The sequence below is a fragment of the Piliocolobus tephrosceles genome, chromosome 14, assembly GCF_002776525.5.
Source record: "Piliocolobus tephrosceles isolate RC106 chromosome 14, ASM277652v3, whole genome shotgun sequence".
In the NCBI taxonomy this organism is placed as follows: domain Eukaryota; kingdom Metazoa; phylum Chordata; class Mammalia; order Primates; family Cercopithecidae; genus Piliocolobus; species Piliocolobus tephrosceles.
In genome coordinates this window covers 44,236,279-44,256,570 of record NC_045447.1, presented here as the reverse complement: position 1 = coordinate 44,256,570, position 20,292 = coordinate 44,236,279, and the positions used below count along the sequence as shown (strand labels likewise).

Below are 20,292 nucleotides of genomic sequence, written 5' to 3'. Positions count from 1 at the left end.
TAATAGAGATGGGGTTTCACCATGTTGGCCAGGCTGGTCTTGATCTCCTGACCTCAAGTGATCTGCCCGCTTTGGCCTCCCAAAGTGCTGGGATTGCAGGCGGGAGCCACTAAGCCTGGCTGTATCTCCTACTTTTACCTTAGGAATCATTCGTTGACATTTATGATTGCAAAAGCAAATTAGAAGCCCGGGCATGGTCGCTTACACCTGTAATCCTAGCAGTTTGGGAGGTCAAGGCAAGCACATTATCTGAGGTCAGGAGTTCAAGACCAGCCTGGTCAACATGGTGAAACCCCATCTCTACTAAAAATACAAAAATTAGCTGGGCATGGTGGCAGACGCCCGTAGTCCCAGCTACTCGGGAGGCTGAAGCAGAAGAACTGCTTGAACCTGGGAGGCGGAGGTTACAGTGAGCCAAGGTCACGCCACTGCACTCCAGCCTGGGCGACAGAGCGAGACTCTGTCTCAAAAAAAAATTAGAACACTTTTTATGATTTTATCATCTTTTAGTTTCACAATAATTTGGTTGGAAGAGTCACTGCTGAACATAAATTGAACCAGAATAATACATAGTCATTTTGCCCTATGATTAACTGTGCCCATCAAAGCCGGACATACCTGACTCACAAAAATTGCCCCATTTACTAAGTATCAGTTTTTAAATAGGATCATGAATTTTATGCTATTCTAGGTATTTACTGTTTTGAATACAGTAATACTTGTGCCCTTTCTTGTTAGTTTGCTTAAGTTAAATTAAAATCTTTGCCTCTTATCAACAGTCTAACACTAAGAAAGCCCTCTTCCTTGCTTTTCTTCCCTTGTATGTCCTCTGGTAAAGATGTTACCTACCCAAGAGTGAGAATGACTTAAAGAGCATTTAGGGTGGGAGGGAAAAGAGAAAAAACAAAGGACCTGATAATTATGCTGTGAGGGACTTTGAAAGAGACTGATAGTAGAAGTAAGGCTAAAGGGAGGTCCTTAATAATTTTGAGGCCCTGCTGTCTGAACCAGTTTTCTTATGGATACCTGCTTTGACTTTTAGTAGTAGCCATGAAGCATCTGGCATGCTATTTGTTTTTATTGCTACTTATGACCAAAACATGTAAACATTTTGTTTTTAAGGTGTGTTTAAGAAGTCTGATGGCTGGGTTGGCTTAGGCTGCTGTGAACTGGCTATTGCCTTGGAGTGTCGACAGGCATGCAAGCAGGTAACACTGGGCAGTGAGGCTCTGAAGCATCATGGAGTGCAGTTTGGTTTTAGCTGTGCATATGTCTTGGGCCTTGCCCACCTCCTAGCTTTGCAGAGGTAACCCACAAAAACTGCAAATTTAGCATTTCTTGTATAGACCATTTCCTTTTAGACTTGCTGTTTTTTATTTATGACCGCTGCATATGGCCTCATCTTTCTTTTATTCTTTCTTATCTTTCCTTGTCTCTGCCATGCAAAAAACAATATTATGTGATTTTTAAGTCTTCCATACTTTGCCTGCAATCATGCTGAGTCAATCTGAGTGACTCTAAATGGCTGGGTAAATTGAGGGTATGCTTGGATGAGAACATTTGACACAGTTGGCTTATTTTTTCATCTTCTTTTCTCTGTTTCATCATGGCTTTGCCCTAAGTGTGTTCTTATATCCCTTCTCTGCTCCTAAAATGAATGTGACTCCTACAATGAGTTATTACTTATTTTTGATTTGATATAGTTCTGCCCCAATTCAGCTTACGTGCCTGAGTTTATCCTCACTTCGCATATTTTAGTAGTGGTTTCTCAGAGAGGAAATACTAGCCTCTTGTTTCCTCTACTGCAAGTGGCAGTAATAAACTTAATTGGGAAACTAGAAATGATTAGATGGCACTGAAACCACAGTTGGAAAGCCTTCTTTTATTTTCTTCTTCTAGGGTCTTATCTCTGGACAAGAGTATATGAGATATGGTATCACCTTCACTTTCACAGAGATGACTATCCTATAGCCTGACCAACAGTCTGGGCAGCACATGACCTAGCTGTCTGCTGCCGTCCTCCAGGCATTGAGGTGAAGCTGAGTTGCAGAGGATTTGAAGTATAATGGGTTTAGTGAGTTGTAAAACGGTTGCTCGCCCATTCTTCTTGCTCTCCCTGTCCTCATCAGCTGGCCTGTTCTAAATTGCATGGGCCTAGGTGATAGAACAGGAAGAATGGAGCAAGGAACCAGAGCCCACAGCTCTGGAATGGAGACTGACTCATGTGGAAAAACAATCACCCCTCAGCAGATTTTTTTTTTGGCTTTTATATAGAAAGTATATACTTAAATAGGGTAAATAACTTGCTACTTCTCTAAGCACCAGTTTCCTCATCTGTAGAGGGGTTAGTATCTTCTTTATAATCTTGTTAAGAGACTTACACAAAAATAACTTGTTAAATGCCTGGCATAGTACCTCTTCCCTATTTAGTTGCCCCCTCCATTATATACTCAGCGAGTTCAGATTGAAAGTTTAGAACGTGAAGAGTTAAAGAAAAAGCAAAATGTAGGTGCCCTGGCAGAACGTCACAAGAAAATTTGTTACAGAGTGGAATTCAGCTAAAAAAAAAAAGTCCTGATTTACAGTTTCCTTCAAAGACATCTAGTTTCTGAAATAACAAAAGGACTATGTTATTATGTGAGATTAAAGCCATAAAAGTTAGAGCAAACGTCTAGAATATTGAGTAGCCCTAGGGATGATGTTCGTTTTAAGAAATTGCATGAAATTTGTTTTTTGTATTTTAGGGACTTTAAAATATTCAAACATAAGGTTTTCCTTGATGAAATAAAGGATACTATATCAGTAATTAACATATGCTAATTTGTGTTCTTTTTGTCCTGTGCTGAATAGCATGTATAATAAATTAATGGAGAAATTTGTTGGTTTTTAGGCGTCTTCAAAGAATGATATTTCCAAAGTTTGCAGAAAAGAATATGAGGTATGCATTTTATTTAACAAATGTGGATAGCCTATTCAGATGTTATCAGAATTAACAAAATTACTTAAATTTTTAAAATGAATTTATTTTTATACAACTTCCCTTTTACCTTACAGAAAATTTAGCATAGACAAAAATGTCATTTACTGTTTTTGGAAATGTTTTGGTTTTAGTTGATTTTTGTTGAAATGGAGTATTAATTTTAAAGAAATGCCTAAATCTCATATACAAAGGATTTAACCTATAATATTTTTATAACAAAACAACTAGTTGTATCCAAGCTTGTGAAATAGTTTTCTCAGGTTTCATGTTCTCTTTTGTCCCATCTCCTATCTCTTGACCCATCCAGGTGGTATTCATTTCTATAAACTACCTCTAATCATGAAGAAAAGTAAAGAAAGAAAATCACAGGGCTAGTATGAATAGCTCAGACTTTCCTAGAATCTTGCATTTGGGGAAAAAAATACTAAGTTACAAAAGCTATATTAAATCTGAAGGACTCTCCTCTCAATGGTGGGATTTCTAACACTGGTATCTAGATGGGGTAGATATTAAGGCGGGGGTATAGCGGAAGTATTTTACACCATACAAATATGTGCAGAAGATTGTCCCTGATATGAAAAAACCTCCTCATTGGGGCTACTTTGTTCATTTTCTAGAACTCTGTTTCTTAAATGTGACAATATTGCTGTTTTTCATAGTGTAAGGCTGTGTAATTAAGGATACTTAAGTGCATATATCTCATGCACCATTTTTATATACAAACATTGGGATTCCTATTGCTGTGTTTTCTTGGAGAAGATAGAATAACTCACTTAACTACTTCTAGGTTATAGTTTTTTTTTTTTCCCCCAAAGCCTGTCTCTCTTATTTTTAAACTGGACAGTCTTATTTATCTTTTGTCCCTTTGTACTGTTTGCTAAGTTATATCTATTCCTCTGAAGACAAATTTCCAAATTATAGCTTTCCTCTGTTCTTATTGAAAGGAGCCCTGCTACAGAGAAGTAAAAGATCTTTATTTTCTTATCTCTCTGTCTTTGAAATAACCAGTTTTAGTTTCTCTTGAACAAAGTGGCTAACTGTGATAATTCCTTCTTTTCTCCTACATGATGTCTGACACTGTCCATCTTCCATAGCCTGTCCTCCGTTATTTTAGTGTGCTTCCTTCTCTTGTCTGGATTTCTGCATTGCCCTAGGAAGTCTGCCAGTATGTGTTGATGAAGGACGAGACAGGAAAGGTAAGAGAGACAAAATGTCCTATGATAGAAATACTAAGAATAGTTTACTTTTCTCTATCTTCCCTAATTTGGCCTAGAATTAAGCAACCATTTTCCAAAAATCTGTATGGCAGAAGGGTTCTTTTATTTTTATATTAAGAGTTGATCCCACAAATTCTTCAATATAAGACTCAATTTGATTTCTTACATGTTATTTAGAAACGAAAATAGAGATAAGAGTACTTTAATGCAGGAAGGGTTCTGCTTTATAAACCTCATATAACAGTCACTGTCATGATTGTTGAAGTCTAGTCTAGACATAAAAGCTATTTGTTACAAAGTGAATTGGGTAAATTTGGTGTAATATAGCCTATTTTAACTGGACTGGTTCTTTATCAACATGAGAATAATTTATAAACTAGGCTTTTAATATCTTTTCCTTAACACTGGAATGGTCCCTGAGATGAACTTGTAGATGTATAAGCCATTTCCATAGGCTTGCAATTTTAAGGGTAGCATTTACCCCAGAGAGTGGTTTTATGTAAAGTTTGATTTGAGTTTCAGAGAATGAGTAATTACATTTGTAGGAGCTAATGTTTTCTTTTTTTTGGTAAGCTGTTTTAGAGTTCCTTTTGAGGGGATTTGCTAAGAAATTTACTTAAATAAAGCTTTAAAATTTTAATGCCATTTAAGATTTTGTCTTGGTCTAGCTAACCTAAGATAAACCAGTTTAATGTAAAGCATTGTTACATCCAATTTTATAGTCTATGTTTTTCTTATGCAAATTAACAAGTACCTGTGGAATACCAAGAGTTTTATATATTAGAGCATTAACTGGAATCAGACTTAGTTTAGAATTCTGATTAAGCAACTTTTAGCATAACTCCAAATACTAAAGAATTGTATCTAATTGAGTCAGGCTAATTAAAATATATATTGCACACATAAGGGCTCAGGGAAATAAGAAAGCAGAGCAAGAATGTTTGGAGTTATCAGGAAAAAAGTTGCAAATGAGAGAGGCCTGAAAGGATTGGTATAATTTGGCTAAAGACCTAAAGACCTGGCCGGGCGCAGTGGCTCACGCCTGTAATCCCAGCACTTTGGGAGGCCAAGGAGGGCGGATCATGAGGTCAGGAGATCGAGACCATCCTGGCTAACACAGTGAAACCCCGCCTCCACTAAAAAATATAAAAAATTTAGCCAGGCTTGGTGGCAGGCGCCTGTAGTCCCAGCTACTCCGGAGACGGAGGCAGGAGAATGGCCTGAACCCGAGAGGCAAAGCTTGCAGTGAGCCGAGTTCGTGCCACTGCACTCCAGCCTGGGAGACAGAGCGAGACTCCGTCTCAAAAAAAAAAAAAAAAAAAAAAAAGACCTAAAGACCTAAGACTTTGGATCAAAGGTATGTTGTCAGAAATGCACATGGCTTATGCGGGAGGAAAAGAGAAGACAGACCTATTTTGGTCTGCAAATCTGTGCTTGGACAGGTAAAGTGGTGGGACCAAATCCTGAAAAGATGGCATTTTGAGGCTCAACTCATTATTAAAGAGAGGGTGATGATGAAGGTTCTTAAAGGGAGACCAATATATAACAAATAACAAAGCCAATATTTTAGAAAACTTAAACTCATAATCCTGTGCAGGCTAGGCTTTAGATCCCACAAACCCCTCTAGCTTAGCTAAAAAGAGATAATAAATCCCAGACTAGGATAATAGTAATAGAGTCAAATATTCAAGAATAAATCAGAGATTCAAAGGCAGAATCCATCAGCAAGATTTGTTATGATGGATTGAATATAGGTAATATTCAGGGACATAATCTAATCTTTTAAGCTTAGTTTCCTGGCATTCATTTACGACTCTTCTATACTTAAAGGTACTAGTTAAAACTTCTCTTTCTGGCAATAGGGCAGACTTGGTACCTGGACCAATCCTCCAGGTGAAAATAACTTAAAATGCTAGATGAATTTGCTGAAAAGAAAATATGGAATGCTTAAGCCAAAAACTAAATGAAGGCAGGAATCCAGAGAAGTAAGAGCAGTAAAGAAGGCATTAGCTTTGAGGGCATTTGCTGAATCCATTTTTATAGCTTTGTAGCTTCATGAGGCTCAGAAGTCAGGAGACAAATCCTGGGTTCTGATTGAAGGTGGAAAATCTGATTGAAATCCCCTCCCCTTCTCACCAATAAATTTGGGATTCCAAAGGGACTATACACTTAGTATTAGGGTGACCAGGAAATATGCTCATCTCCCTTTCCGGGGGGGTCTGCAGGGAAAACTGTTTCTCTCCAACATTAATCTTACCTCCATTGAAAATTCATAACTCTAAGCTGGTCTTCACATGAGTTTGCAGCCCAAATTCATATCAAGTGAGTGTTTATAAAACCTCAAGCTGAGAATTTTATTTCAAGTGGTTCTGAAATGGTAGTGGCCCTCAGATGCTTGAGAAAAGGTAACACAGATTCTCTCTGGATGAACTGATCTTGTATTTCAGACCTCTTGGGATTTCCACAGATAAAGTCCTAAGGAAAATAAGCAGTTCACAATAAAAAAGTCACAGAACTCACCAGAAAACATGATTCATCAAATAAAAGCCAACAGGAACAATGGTGAACAGAATCAGACCTAAAGATACTTCAGATATAGAAATTATCAGATGCAGACTAAAATGTTTAATATGTTTAAGAAATAAAATAGGTTTACAAATATGAAGAGCAGGCCGGGTACGGTGGCTCACACGTGTAATCCCAGCACTTTGGGAAGCTAAGGTGGGTGGATTACCTGACGTTAGGAGTTTGAGACCAGCTTAGCTAACATAATGAAACTCTGTCTCTACTAAAAATGCAAAAATTAGCCAGGTGTGGTGGTGCACACCTGTAATCCCAGGTACTCGGGAGGCTGAAGCAGGAGAATCACTTGAACCTGGGAGGTGGAGGTTGCAAAAAAAGAAGAAGAAGAGGAGCAAGCATACTTGAAAAAGAATCAAAGAGAATTTCCAGAACAGTATAGTTGAAATACAAACACAATGAATGGGTGTTATAATAGTTTAGGTACAGCAAAGAAAGTTAGTAAATTGGAAGATAGAGCTAAAGAAATTATATGGAAAAGAAAGAGGGACATGAGGCTGAAAAATAGTTTAGGACACAGGAAGGATAGAGTGAGAAAATCCTCTCTAATTGGAGTACTAGGAGAAAAATAAATAGGATGGGCAGGAGCAGTGTTTAAAGAAGCCCTACAAATACCCAGCAGGATCAAAGGGAAAAAAATCCACATATTATAGACAGACATCATAGCTAAAGATTTTAAAAGTAGTCAGAAAAAAAGGCATTATCTTCAAAGAAGACCAACGACTGATTTCCCAGTAGCAACAGAGGAAGCCAGAAGACAGTAGAATGATTCTTAAATGGTTCCGAAAGAAAGTAACTATCAATCTAGCATTCTATATCCAGCAAAAATATATTTCAAGAAAGAGGCAAAATTAAGCTATTTCTAGACAGCTAAAACAGAATTGCCATTAGTGGACCCTTTCTAGAAGTTCTCTGTAAAGGAAGTTCTGAAATATCTACTTCAGATAGAAAATTATTTGAGATGCAAAACAGAATGTGAAAATAGAAAGTGGGTAAATTAGGACACAGATTTTTAAAACAATAGTAATGTATCACTGGATTTTTAAGAAAGAAAACATAGCAACAGTAGCATTTATGTTGTGAAAGGAATTTGAAGACATTGAAGCATATGGTGTGTTAGGGTCTTTTAATGTAAAGACCCATATCTCATAGGTGATTAGGAATCCAGACTAAAGATGAGGAGAATTATCATGCCCACAGTCAACCTTGAAGTAACCCTTGAACCTTGGAGTGAGTGAGAGCTCCATAGAAGAGAAAGTATAAAAAGAATAGAAAGCTGGGTTTTGAAAGAGAATAGAATCTTTTAGAATCTAATAGAATCTAAAATAATCTATTCTTTTGAAAAAAGTAGAAAGCTGAGTTTCTTTAGGGAACTAGAAAAGAAGGAGCCAGATACTGATCTGAAATTGATCAAAATGGAATGAGATATTCCAGAAACAGAGAACTTCCTCTCACTGGAAATGTTCAAGTAAAGACTTACCTGGATTCATCATGTGAAGGGGATTTTTGCAACAGACAGGAGATTTGCTGATCTCTCTTCCAACTCCATAGCTCTCTTATTCTGATGAATACCTAAGAAATAATATATCATTCGCTACTTAAGAGTCCTTCTTTTGAGAATCACATTTGTTTTGATTGTGGGGTCACCAAACCCTGGCCTGTAGGAGCTACCCAAATCAACCATTAGCTTGGTAACTCCTTTATGGGCATGTTCAAGTATTATGGACATGCTCACTTCTAGGTTCTCTGCATTTTCACAGGCTTTGTCCTTTAACCCACCTAAAAGTATTGGTTAGGCCACATGGGGTTCATGAATGTGTTGTGAAGATAGAACCAGAGATGATATTTAAAGTATTCAGCAGCTGTAGTTACATAGGCACCAGTAGTCAGAACAGATGCTGGCTGTAAACCATAGGAATAGCCATACTTGTGCACACTGGCTGATTAGAACTAAAGTAAAAACGAATTCGTGTTTTTCAGGGGGTGTGAAATACAGTGTAGATTCTTTTTGCATAGTCTTTGTTCACATGTTGGCTGTGAACATTTTCTTCTAGCCACCAAAATTACGGTTTAAAAATTTTTTTGGTTGTTGATGGTTATTTTCTTCCTTGAATGTCAGAATAAGCTTCATTAAGGTAATATGAGGCTGATGAATTCCCAGAGACTGGCAATGGCTATAAACTGATGAGATAAATTTTAGTTTGAGGTTTGTAAATCCATTTTATACCTTTAATGGCAGACCTTACCTGCCATTCTCTTAACATGATACCAGGCCATAAATATAAATGCTTTCCATTTGCTGTGTGAGCCACTGAAGTACAATGCTACAAATTTGCCATCATACTTTTTATATTTTTTACTTGTTTCTTCCTTCTTTCTCAGATTCTTCTCTAGGCTTTTCTTTGTATTTTCAGAAATGTCATTTTCATGTCTCTCTTTTCTTTGCTAGCTTTCTTCAATACACTTTTTTGATGTTATTTCATTAAGGAAGGTGAGAAACTATGAAGGAAAGTTAGTAGCGGGTATTTTTGTGAGGACTAACTTTTTTTTCAGTCTTAAGGCAGTTAAGTTTTAAACTAAACAGTTGCCAATACAACTAAAATATTGTTCTGCCATGGGGCTCTGGTTCTGTGAGAATGCTAAAATTAAGACTCTGAGGATTCTGTCTTCTGTTAGCCCCACCTATCAGTACACAGCTAAATGTATAGAATAGTGCAGGTATGTGTTAAATTTTATTTTGGGGATGTTCACATTGTTCAAAATTCAAAATGGTATATAATGAATTATCTTTCCCACAGCCATCCAGTTCCTAAAGTTACTAGAGATATTTTCTGCATATAAAAGTAAATATATATATGTATAGTCATCCTCTACCCTCCTTTACCACAAATGGTAGTTTACTATACACTTTGTTCTGCCCCTGGATGCCAGTGTTTGGTGTATATTTATGTATGCCTACCCAGACTGTATGCTGTTTCCGCAGGAAATGTCACAATAAAATGTTCTGCTTAAAGATTTCTGTATATCTATTAATTTTATTTTGTTTCTTTTTCTTTCAAATTAACTTTGATTCTAGATTTACTACCAGAAGCATAAAGGAAAAGGGATGAAAAAACAGCCCAAATTAGAGATAAGAGGAGCAGGGATGTCAGGACCAACAGGATTCTCTGGACAGCTAGAAGCCTCCTAAGCTTCAGTGTGATTGGATCTGTGCTGCAGTGGTTCTAAGAATAGAGGAGACCATCTGGTTGTGGCAAACGACAGCCTAGGCTATGGACAGTTTTGTTCCTTGCCCAGTCAGCTTTTAGGGATTTTAACAAAAGGAATCGTGTGGTACTTTGCCCCAGCAAAGCCCTCAGGACCTAAAAGTAAAGCATCTTTTAGTTTATGCTGAGGCAACTTCAAGGATTGCCAGGATATAATAAATAGAAGACTGTGAATGAGAGGCTTTATAAATGGTAAAATGCTATACAGGTATACTGTATCAGAGTAGATTTGAGCCGTTACCTGCAGCTGATGAGCTCCAAAAAGAGCGAAACCTATTAGGTCCTGCAGTACTGGCTTAAGATAGTATAAAACTTTGTATGTTGTTTTGGTTTGTCATATTTGTTTTGTAGTTTGGGGAGGGGAGTAACTCCTATTTAGTCTCCTTGCTGCTAGTGTATTTCCTTTTCCAGTTCATTCTTTTCAGAAGTCACCTGAACGAGATCATTCCAAAAGGGAAATTTGATCAAATCAGATTAGATTGTGACCTGGTCTCATCTTAAGTGGCCAAAGTTTTCCCCTTAAGCAGTCTCATCTCCCATAGATTTAATTGTTCCTATATGCTGACAACTTCAGCATTTTCATTGCTAACTCGTTTTTCTGAGCTCCTGAACACTATTGGATACATGTACTTTTGATGTTCCCTTGGAACAACAATCAAACCAAAATTGATTGATTTCAAATCAACCAAATTGATTATTACTTCCTCCACCTTTTCTGCCTTCCCTTCCCTCCTTTCCATCCCTAAGCAGCAACACACACACACACAGACAGACAGACAGACAGACACACACACACACACATACACATACCAAAATAAAACTTAAGATTTTTCTTGCATTTCTTGTTTGGTTGTTGTACCAATACGATCCTTCCAAGCACATCAACTTAAATGCCTAAGAGGTATTGTCTACTGTTTCCTCTTTCTCATCACCTCCTACCAATTACTGTCTCTCAAGCCTAAAGAGTTGCCTTCTAAATATACCTTAAATCAGTCTCCCTTCCAGATCCTCAGGTATTGCCTTAGCTCAGGTCTTTCTGCCACTTTTCTGGATGCCTATAATAGCTGCCAAACTAGTTTTCCTGTGTCTTAATTTCTCCTCTTATCTACTATATCCACTTCTAGATTCATCTCTTTAAAGACCAGATTTGACCCACGTCACTACCTTCCTTCAACCCTTCAGTTGCTTCCCTGTAGAACACAGCTCATGCTCCTCAGCCCAGTATCCCAAGCTTTTCTCAGTCTAGCTCCTGATTCTTCTCTCTGTTACACTTAAGCAGCATGCTGCTTATAGTTTCCCAGATTGACCCTGTTGTTTTATTTGATAGTTGTAGTTGTACGAATTGTTTGTTCTACCTGGAATTCCTTCTTCTGAATCTTGGAACAAAAAGTGTAGTATATTGGAGCTGGCAATACCAGCTCCCTACCAGCTAGGGAGTACTGCTTGTTAAATATTCAGGGATTTTGCAAGCTAGCTTGTAACTTAAAATCAGCCATGGGTGGAGGTATTTGCACCGTGAACATCAGCAAATACTACAAATCCAGATTTTTCTCCACAACTACCCCCCACAAAAAAAAAGCTGGTCCCAGAACATCACTACCCCTATTGAACTAGAGTAACCTTTGCCTTAAATCCTGGTTTAAATGGCACCGCTTTAAAGCTTTTCCTGCCCATTCTTCTCTCCACACACAAAATTGATCACTACTTCTAAGCCCTTTGCATGCTTTATTATAGCATTTGTCGCTCTATAGCATAACTATATTTACATGTCTCTTTTTAATACTAACCCCTGAGTTCCTGGGACAGAGTTCATATAATTATCTTTGTCTCTGTCATTCATTCACTTAACATTCATTGAACTGATACACACTGAACCAATATATTTAATATGTATCAGGCATTGTTCTCAGGGTACAAAAATGAAAGGATTTAGTCTGCAAGAAGCTGATAGTTAGTCCATGGGAAGAGAGAAATCCAAATAGTCCATTATAATACAGTGAGACAAGTACATTGCTAGAAGTCTATACAAGATATATTGGAGCCTGGAGGGAAAAAAAAACCCTGCCTAGGGAAATGGGGAAGTCTTCACAGAGCAGGTAAGACTTAAATGATGAGCAGAAAGCTGTTGCCTGTAACAAAGTGCTGCAGTCACTACTTTTACAGATAGAAAAATTTTATAGACTTTTTCCCACTCCGGAGAACAGAATTATTCAAGGTTCTTTGTAACACAGTATATCAGCTTTATGTGGAAACCCTGTGTGAATGTTTTACACTCTTGGAATGCGTGGAGAAAGTGCTCATTCTCTACTGTACTGTGGAGAATGTTGTCATTCTGAGTACTATCTGTTATCCCAATAATGTTGTATAGTAAGCCATCTCAAAACTCCATAGCTTAAAACAGTAACAGTTTATTATTTCTCACAAATCTAAGGGCTTACCAGGCAGTTCTGCTCTGGCCAGGCTTAGCTGATTCCAGCTGGGCGCACTCATCCGTCTGCAATCAATCAGATGGCAGGTCAGCCTGGGGCTGCCTGCTTTAGGATGCCCTTGGCTAAGTCAGCTCAGATCTCCATGTTTTCTCCTCCCTCTAGCAGACTAGCTCAGGCATGTTCCCATGGTGGTGGCAGGAGTCCAAGAGAGAAAGTGGAAACATGCAAGTGTAGTTCGGGCAACTGCTTGCTTCAAGCTTGCTAGTGTCCACTAGGCCAAAGCAAGGGAAGTCACATGGCTAAGGCCAGAGTTAGTGTACAAGAAATAGATAAAAGGAAACATGAAAAATTGGGGCCATTACTGCAATTAGTTCACCACAAGCACATACTCTGTGCTAGGCTCTCTTCTAGACCTTGTGTTTCTCTGCAGATGTTACTTGCCAGTGAATTTGCTTCCAGCTGGTTGGGTGCCCTGTGGTGATAATGAGCAAATTTTTCTGAGCAGTCTAGACCTATAAAGCTCATTTCTGTTTTGAGTGTTCATTGTTATTTGCGTATCTATTGAAATGACACATCATTTGGAAGGCTGAAGAAATTTAAGAATCACTTGTTTAGTGATATATCCAAGTCATGACATTAAACTCCTTTACATATTCTAGTCTCCTATACTTTTTTGACAGGCATGGTATCCACAAGGAAAACACACCTTGTAGAGGCTTAAAAACATTTATGTTTTTAAAGATCAGTTATATGTAACCTCTCCTATTTAGCATTTCATGAGCTAGATTTCTTGTATGAAATGCAAAACTTTAAACTGGAAGAAATTTCAACCCATCTGTGAAAAGGAAACAGGTTTTTATTTATTGAGGCCTTAGAAACGAAGTAGCCCCTTTACTTTTAACTAGTAACCTAGTTAAGTAGAAAGTACTGGGCATATAAAACATTAACATAACAGTTAATAAAATGTTCTGTTTGGTCTTTGTCCAAAAGTAACTAAATCATCAAAAATTCAAATCTGCAGTTTTTTTTTACAAGATTCATATGATGAGTGTTTTGTTGTCATCATCCTTATCATTGATGAAAATGACAGAGAGCTGGAGTAGCCAGTAGTAAAAGGGCAGTGGACAGAGAAAGGATTGAAACAAGTGGACAAATGGAGGAATGAACCATTTTTTTCAAATCCAAAAGCCAAATCCAACTGGACAGCCAAATATACATAGCACCAGAGGGCAGAGCCAAGGCTAGAACCCAGACTGCCCTACCAGTGCTCTTCCATGACACTGCATTGTGAGAATAGTCTTGTCTCACTGTATTGTAATGGACTATTTGGAATTCTCTCTTCTGAGTGCAGCCAAAGCAAGGTTGAATGTTTGTTCATAGATTAATCTATTTAACCAGTTTCATATTTCTAAAATCAGTAGAAAAGGGTCACTGAAGAGGCAGAAAATAAATTGCAAAGCGAACTTCTGGGCTAGAGGTTGGACCAGCAGAGTCTACCACCCAGGCGCACCCAAAGGCTCTTCCCCACCAAAAGGAAAACCAGTATGGCATGAAGGATCACATAGGGCTCCCTCAACTTTGATTTACTCTGTTTTTCTGCCAGGTTTGCCCACAGTTCATATGCTCCCAACACTGGATCAAAGGGCTTCTTCTACCTGGAATTCCCTCTTCCTGAATCTATCCTGACACACCCCTATGTAGTAATATATTGGAGCTGACATCTACCAGCTTGGGAGTACTAATTGTCAAATATTCAGGAATTTAATAGTGAGAGTAGGGCAGGGAACTAGCTATTGAGAGCAGCTACCACAGGAAAGATTTTAGGATCAAGTTTTTTTTTTAGGATCAAAATATTTTTAAGGAAAATAATATTAGCCTCAAGAAAATGGTGACCTTTTTTGGTTACAATTTAAGGTACTGACTTTAAAAATAGGGGACTGGTTAAATAGATTACTCTGTGAACAAACATTCAACCTTGCATTGGCTGCATTGAGAAAAACAATCCAGACTATTGTTGGTGCAGTGTCATGGAAGAGCACTGGCAGGGCAGTCTGGGTTCCAGTTCTGGCTCTGCCCTTTGCTTGCTGTGCATATCTGGCTCTCCGACTAGATAGTGACAGCTTTTGGATTTGAAGTTCTCTTGAGACCCTGTCAACTCCAGTATGCTGGCATGTTCTTTGCATCTTTGAGGTTATGGTAGATCCTCACCTCCGCACTGCTATAGTTTTGACCTATTCTTGAGTAACATGAGTAGGGGAGGGATCTGTTATATGGGGGCACATTGGGTGTGGCATTGGTAAGCAGGTGAAAAGAGACTCCATAGTAGTGAATACGAACCCTCAGTTACCTCCAAAAGTCAGAAAGTTACCTTTCAAAAGTCAGATGGCAGACTTTTGAAAGACTTAAAAATTGACTAGCTAAGACTTCAAGACAGGCTGACCTAAGAAATGAAGAAACTATTAAGTTAATCCTATAACTCATTATGTGTATGTCCTAAGCCCTGTCAGACTAATCAGCAGTAGTTAAAGCGGTAAAAAGGTAGAGTTACATATAGTAAATTTAGGAGTCATTCATCAAAGAGGGAGATATGATCAGTCTATTAAATCATGATAGGTGTAACAGAATTTATTCATCAATTGCTGGATAACTGGAATGAAGGAACATTATTTTAAACCTTAAAATGGGTGAAGAGGTAAGATGGTATTTATTAACACTAAAATGTTAGTAGTTAATGGTAATTTTCACATGATGCTGCCATCTGAAAATATACAAGATTTTTAGTTCAACAAATTCAGGTAAACTTAGGCATGAAAGGTCTATTAATGAACATCAAGAGAAATAAGAGATGCTTGAAGAACATCTCTGAACTCTGGATGTGACATCAAGGGAAGCAACTCTGCTGTTTTCCTTTTTCTTCAGGTGTTGGGAGACTTTTTCTGTAAAGGGCCAGATAGCAAATATTTTAGGTTTGGAGATCATTCACTCTCTGTCTATGCAACTTTGCCATAAAAGTGTACTTAATGTGAGGTAGCCATATAAAATATGTAAATGAGCTTGGCATGCATCCGTAGTCCCAGGTACTTGGGAGGCAGCAGGGTGGAGGCCAACCTGGGCAACATAGCAGAATCCTGTGTCTTAAAAATTTTTTAATTTAAAAAAGTATGTAAATAAAAAATTACAATTTTGAAAGTATGTAAATGAATGGGCATATCTGTGTTCCAATAAAAACTTTATTTCCAAAAACAGGTGGCAGGCAAGATTTGGCTTGTGTGCTATAGTTTGCCATGCCCTGTTTGTAAGTAAAAGCTATTGTCCATAAGTATTTCCCCTTTCTAGGTCTTGGTCTCTGGCTTCTGTTAAATAAGGAAGTTGTACTAGATGATTTCTGACATTTCGCAGGTTTTGTCTCCTTTAGTAGTACCTCTCTCTGAAGCTAAGTGATCCATAGGCTGAGTGACATTTATTTGTAAGGTCAGTGTTTTAAACATCCAGGTTGAACAAATGTGTAAGTCTCTAGAGCAGAGTTTATCAGTCTTGGCACCATTGGCATTTTGGTCTGGATAATGTTTTGGGGGAGGGAGACTGTCCTGTGCAGTGTAGGATGCTTAGCAGTGTCCCTGGCCTCCTGGCACTCCCCACCCCTCAGTTGTGACAACCAAAAATGTCTCCAGGCACTGCCAAATGTACCCTGGGAAGCAAAATCACCCCGGTTGAAAACCACTTCTGTGGAAACTTTAAAAATAACTAGAAAAATGTCAAATACTAGAAAATCAGGCCATGCAACCCAAGACAGCCACCAAGATATCAAACATATTTATTCAGGTACCAGGTCAAAAAAAGCCAAACCAAAGGGAACAAACATCTTATTAGAAAGAAAAGAGCAATGAGAGTTGTATTCATCCAGTCAAAGAGGGCTAGAAAGTTGATGACTGACTACCTTTTTTTAATTTTTTTATTTTATTTTTTATTTTTTATTTATTTATTTATTTTTGAGACAGAGTTTCGCTGTTGTTGCCCAGGCTGGAGTGCAGTGGCACGATCTCGGCTCACCGCAACCTCCACCTCCCGGGTTCAAGCGATTCTCCTGCCTCAGCCTCCCGAGTAGCTGGGATTACAGGCATGTACCACCACACCTGGCTAATTTTGTATTTTCAGTAAAGACAGGGTTTCTCCATGTTTGTCAGGCTGATCTCAAACTCCCAACCTCAGGCGACCCACCCACCTCGGCCTCCCAAAGTGCTGGGATTACAGGTGTGAGCCACCTTGGCCGACTGGTAGCTGACTACTTTTTAATATTGATTTAGATCATTTTATAAGTGTTCCTGAGTCTAGTGAATCCCTTTAAATAGAGCATTATCGATAATGGATAACTGAAAAGTCACACTAAAACAAGGAAACATGAATGAAGAGAGATATAAACAAGATCATTGTTAATGAACACTAAGAATATTTACTTTTTCACTCCTGTTATATTGCTTGATGGAGTCTCCAGCAGAAAGAATTCATATTGGGTGAATTCAGAACCCTTATCTATGAGGCCCAGGGTTTTCTGTTTTATTTTGTTTTGCCTTAAATTGTTAAATCAAGTGTGGCATATTCCTACAATGGAATATTATTTAGCAGAGACAATGAATGAATATAGCTTCACAAAGCTACATAGAGGGATCTTTGAAGCTAGGTTTTAAATGCTAGTAGCTGATCCTTTAACAAATCCCTGTCACCTAGACAGCTTGCAGTTTGGCTGCAATTAAAAGCCAAAATCATCTGGTTTCAACAATAAAGGTGTGCTTGATTTTATTCTGCCTGTAATTTATGCCCATATTATTTCTTTTAGGAAGTCATTATCTTCCCATTGTGATTGATATTAATCATAGCTGACAAGCCCTAAATATCCAAATGGCTTTGTATAAGTTTTTCATTTTTGTCTTGTTTTGGGTTTTATTTTCTTTACGTTAACTTTAATACTGGGTGTGTCTTCTGAACAATACGCACTCTAGAGACACTAATTATAGTCTCAAACTCTGCTTTTGACTTTTTCTGTTACCAGGGGCGGGTCTCTTTTCCCTGCTGAGGAAACAATTTCTTCATCTGCAAAATGATAGATTCCCAAACTCTGGTCCCAGGATGGCTATAAAAAAGCCATGTTTGAAGTCTTGTTTAAAATTTGGATTTCTGTGCCTCACCCCTAGATTCTGAATCTGTAGTCTAGGGTAAGGTCTAGGAAACTCAGGTGATTCCGGTGTACAGCCATGTTTGACAACAGGTAGAGATAATGTCTAAAGTCCTTTCAAATCTAAAATGCAGTGGTTACATGAAATATATATTTCCCTAGATGTCATTTATTAGATTATTTTCTGGAAAGTTTTTTATATCCTGCAAGGAATAATTAAGATTAAAACTTTGTAGCGCCTCCAACCCCACATACACACAGCTTTATATAAACTTAGTTTGCTATAACTGGTCAGCTTATGGCTCTGAGTAGTCATCTTGATCCTGATATATGTTGGAAGATGGTTTCCCTTTTTACCAGGTTATCTTTTCATAACTTCTGTGTTTTCAGTCTTGGATTTAGAGAAGAATTAAATAGTTTTAATATCATGATTTCCATGTAACCATAAAGTGGAATTAAATTACAAATTCTGTCTGGTTGTTAATTTCTGTTTGTTTTTCTTTAATTTACAGAATGCTCTTTTCAGTTGCATTAGCAGAAATGAAAGTAAGTATATTTGTCAATGGTTGTACAAGCAGTCCAAAGATATACTTAGCCATCTGAAGCAATGTGTGCAGCAGGATTCAGATAGGCTGTTTCCCATGGTGTATTTAGGTCATTCATGTATTATAACAATTCCCATGTCCTAATTGTAGATCTACAATGCAGAGACTAAAGCTGTATGTGCTAGAGGATGATCACAACCCAATAAATAGGCCCATTTTCAGAAGTTAAGTACACCCATGCTATGTAATGTAGCACTTGCTGAGTGCTGTGTCTCAGTTCATTCAGCAGACATTGATTGAGTACTTGGTCAGTGTGGGGCAGACACATCTGTGGAGGACACGACCTGTACACAAAGAACCCTGGGATATGGCAGGATATGAGATAGTGTCACTGGATAAAGTGCTGCAGGAATTCAGAGAAAGAAGGGATCATATTTTGCAGGGGTACTTAGAGGTGGCTTCATGGAGTTGGTAGCTGATCTGGGCCGTGAAGGATGGGTAAGATGTGAACAGCAGAGAATGGAGGAAATGGAGATTGGAGGAAGGGCTTACAGGTGAAGGGAATAGTGAGCGCAGTTAGAGATGGGAAAACACATGTAAGGAACAAAGAGTTCTTTAGCTCAGCAGGGAAGTATATTGAAGGATTATAAGAAACATTTGCTGTCTGTACTTTATCTTCTATCCTTTCTGACTGGGGCTTAGTTCAAGATTTTCCAGGTGATCTCAGGCACATAATCTTATGTCCTCCCACACTGGTGAAAAGGCCAGCTGATTGGAAGAATCAGAAGATAGGCATCTTGTCCTATTCCTATATGTCTATTCTTACATGTCCTCACTATTCCCCACCACCATCACTGAGGTTTATAGTGATAAATGTGGCCATTAATCATTGTTCTTTGGCCAGGTGCTGTGGCTCACGCCTATAACCCTGGCACTTTGGGAGGCAGAGATGGGTGGATCACTTGAGGTCAGGAGTTCGAGACTGGCCTGGCCTATATGGTGAAAACCCATCTCTACTAAAAATATAAAAATTAGCTGGGTGTAGTGGCATGTGCCTGTAATCCCAGCTACTAGAGAGGCTGAGGCAGGAGAATCGCTTGAACCCAGGAGGCGGAGGTTACAGTAAGCCAAGATCACACCACTGCACTCCAGCCTGGGCGACAGAGCGAGACTCTGTCTCAAAAAAAAAAAAAAAAAAAAAAAGTGCTCTTTGTGAAGAAAATGAACTCTTTGGCAATAAACACAATAAGTTTGGTAGTAGTTGCAAGTTTAAAAGAGGTGGTACAGCAGGTATGGAATAGTTTCCTGGTCTGGGAAACTGAGGCTTGTCGTACATCTGTTCAGTCCTAGTTCAGTTTCTTCAATTATGACTTTATTATCATCATTATCATTATTTCTGGAAGTCACCTGAACTCCCTACTCATTGGTCTTTGGAATTCACTGGAAACCTGATTCTGGTTCCTCCACATCTATTCCTAATAATTATCAAGAATTTCCTCCCTGCTCTCTCTCTCTCTCTCTCCTTTTTTCTTTTTGAGAAAAGGTTTGGCTGTGTTACTGAGGCTAGAGTGTGGTGGCGAGATCTTGGCTGACTGCAACCTCCGCCTCCTGGGCTCAAACCATCCTTCCACCTCAACCTCCCTAGTAATTGGGACCACAAGCACATGCCACCGCCCCCAGCTAATTTTTGTATTTTTAGTACAGATGGAGTTTCAACATTTTGCCCAGGCTGGCCTCAAACTCCTGGACTTCCAAAGTACTGGGATTATAGGTGTGAGCCATAGCACCCGACCCCCCTACTTTCTCTTAACCTCTTCCTGCCATACCTCTACCTCTCCCTTCAGCCTCCCAAAGACTCCCTTAGATTCCTGTGAGGGGTTCTTGTTCTTGTCCATTACAGATCCCACATCTGCACCCCCAGGTACTCATCTAGGTCTCCCAGAATACCTTCAATGGCAGCCCATTAATTTTTTTAATACATAAATCCATAGTAATATTTATTTCAAATGAGTTTTCTTTTCAGTGTTGAAGCAGGTCATATCAATTGTGAGATGAAGTCCATCTCAATTTAGGCATACTCTTACAGATAGATGTTCAAAGTGTAT

The 20,292-nt window shown here is 38.5% G+C and overlaps 1 protein-coding gene across 2 annotated transcripts in view; it reads left to right on the top strand.

Moving 5' to 3' along the window:
• RECK (reversion inducing cysteine rich protein with kazal motifs) overlaps positions 1–20,292 on the top strand; it is an 86,215-nt gene that overhangs the window by 25,359 nt on the left and 40,564 nt on the right. For both annotated transcript variants that reach the window (XM_023203194.2, XM_023203196.1), the window contains exons 5-7: positions 1,123–1,208; positions 2,891–2,938; positions 18,155–18,188. In XM_023203194.2, coding sequence (XP_023058962.1) covers positions 1,123–1,208; positions 2,891–2,938; positions 18,155–18,188 — 168 coding nt within the window. The remainder of the gene's footprint in view (positions 1–1,122; positions 1,209–2,890; positions 2,939–18,154; positions 18,189–20,292) is intronic.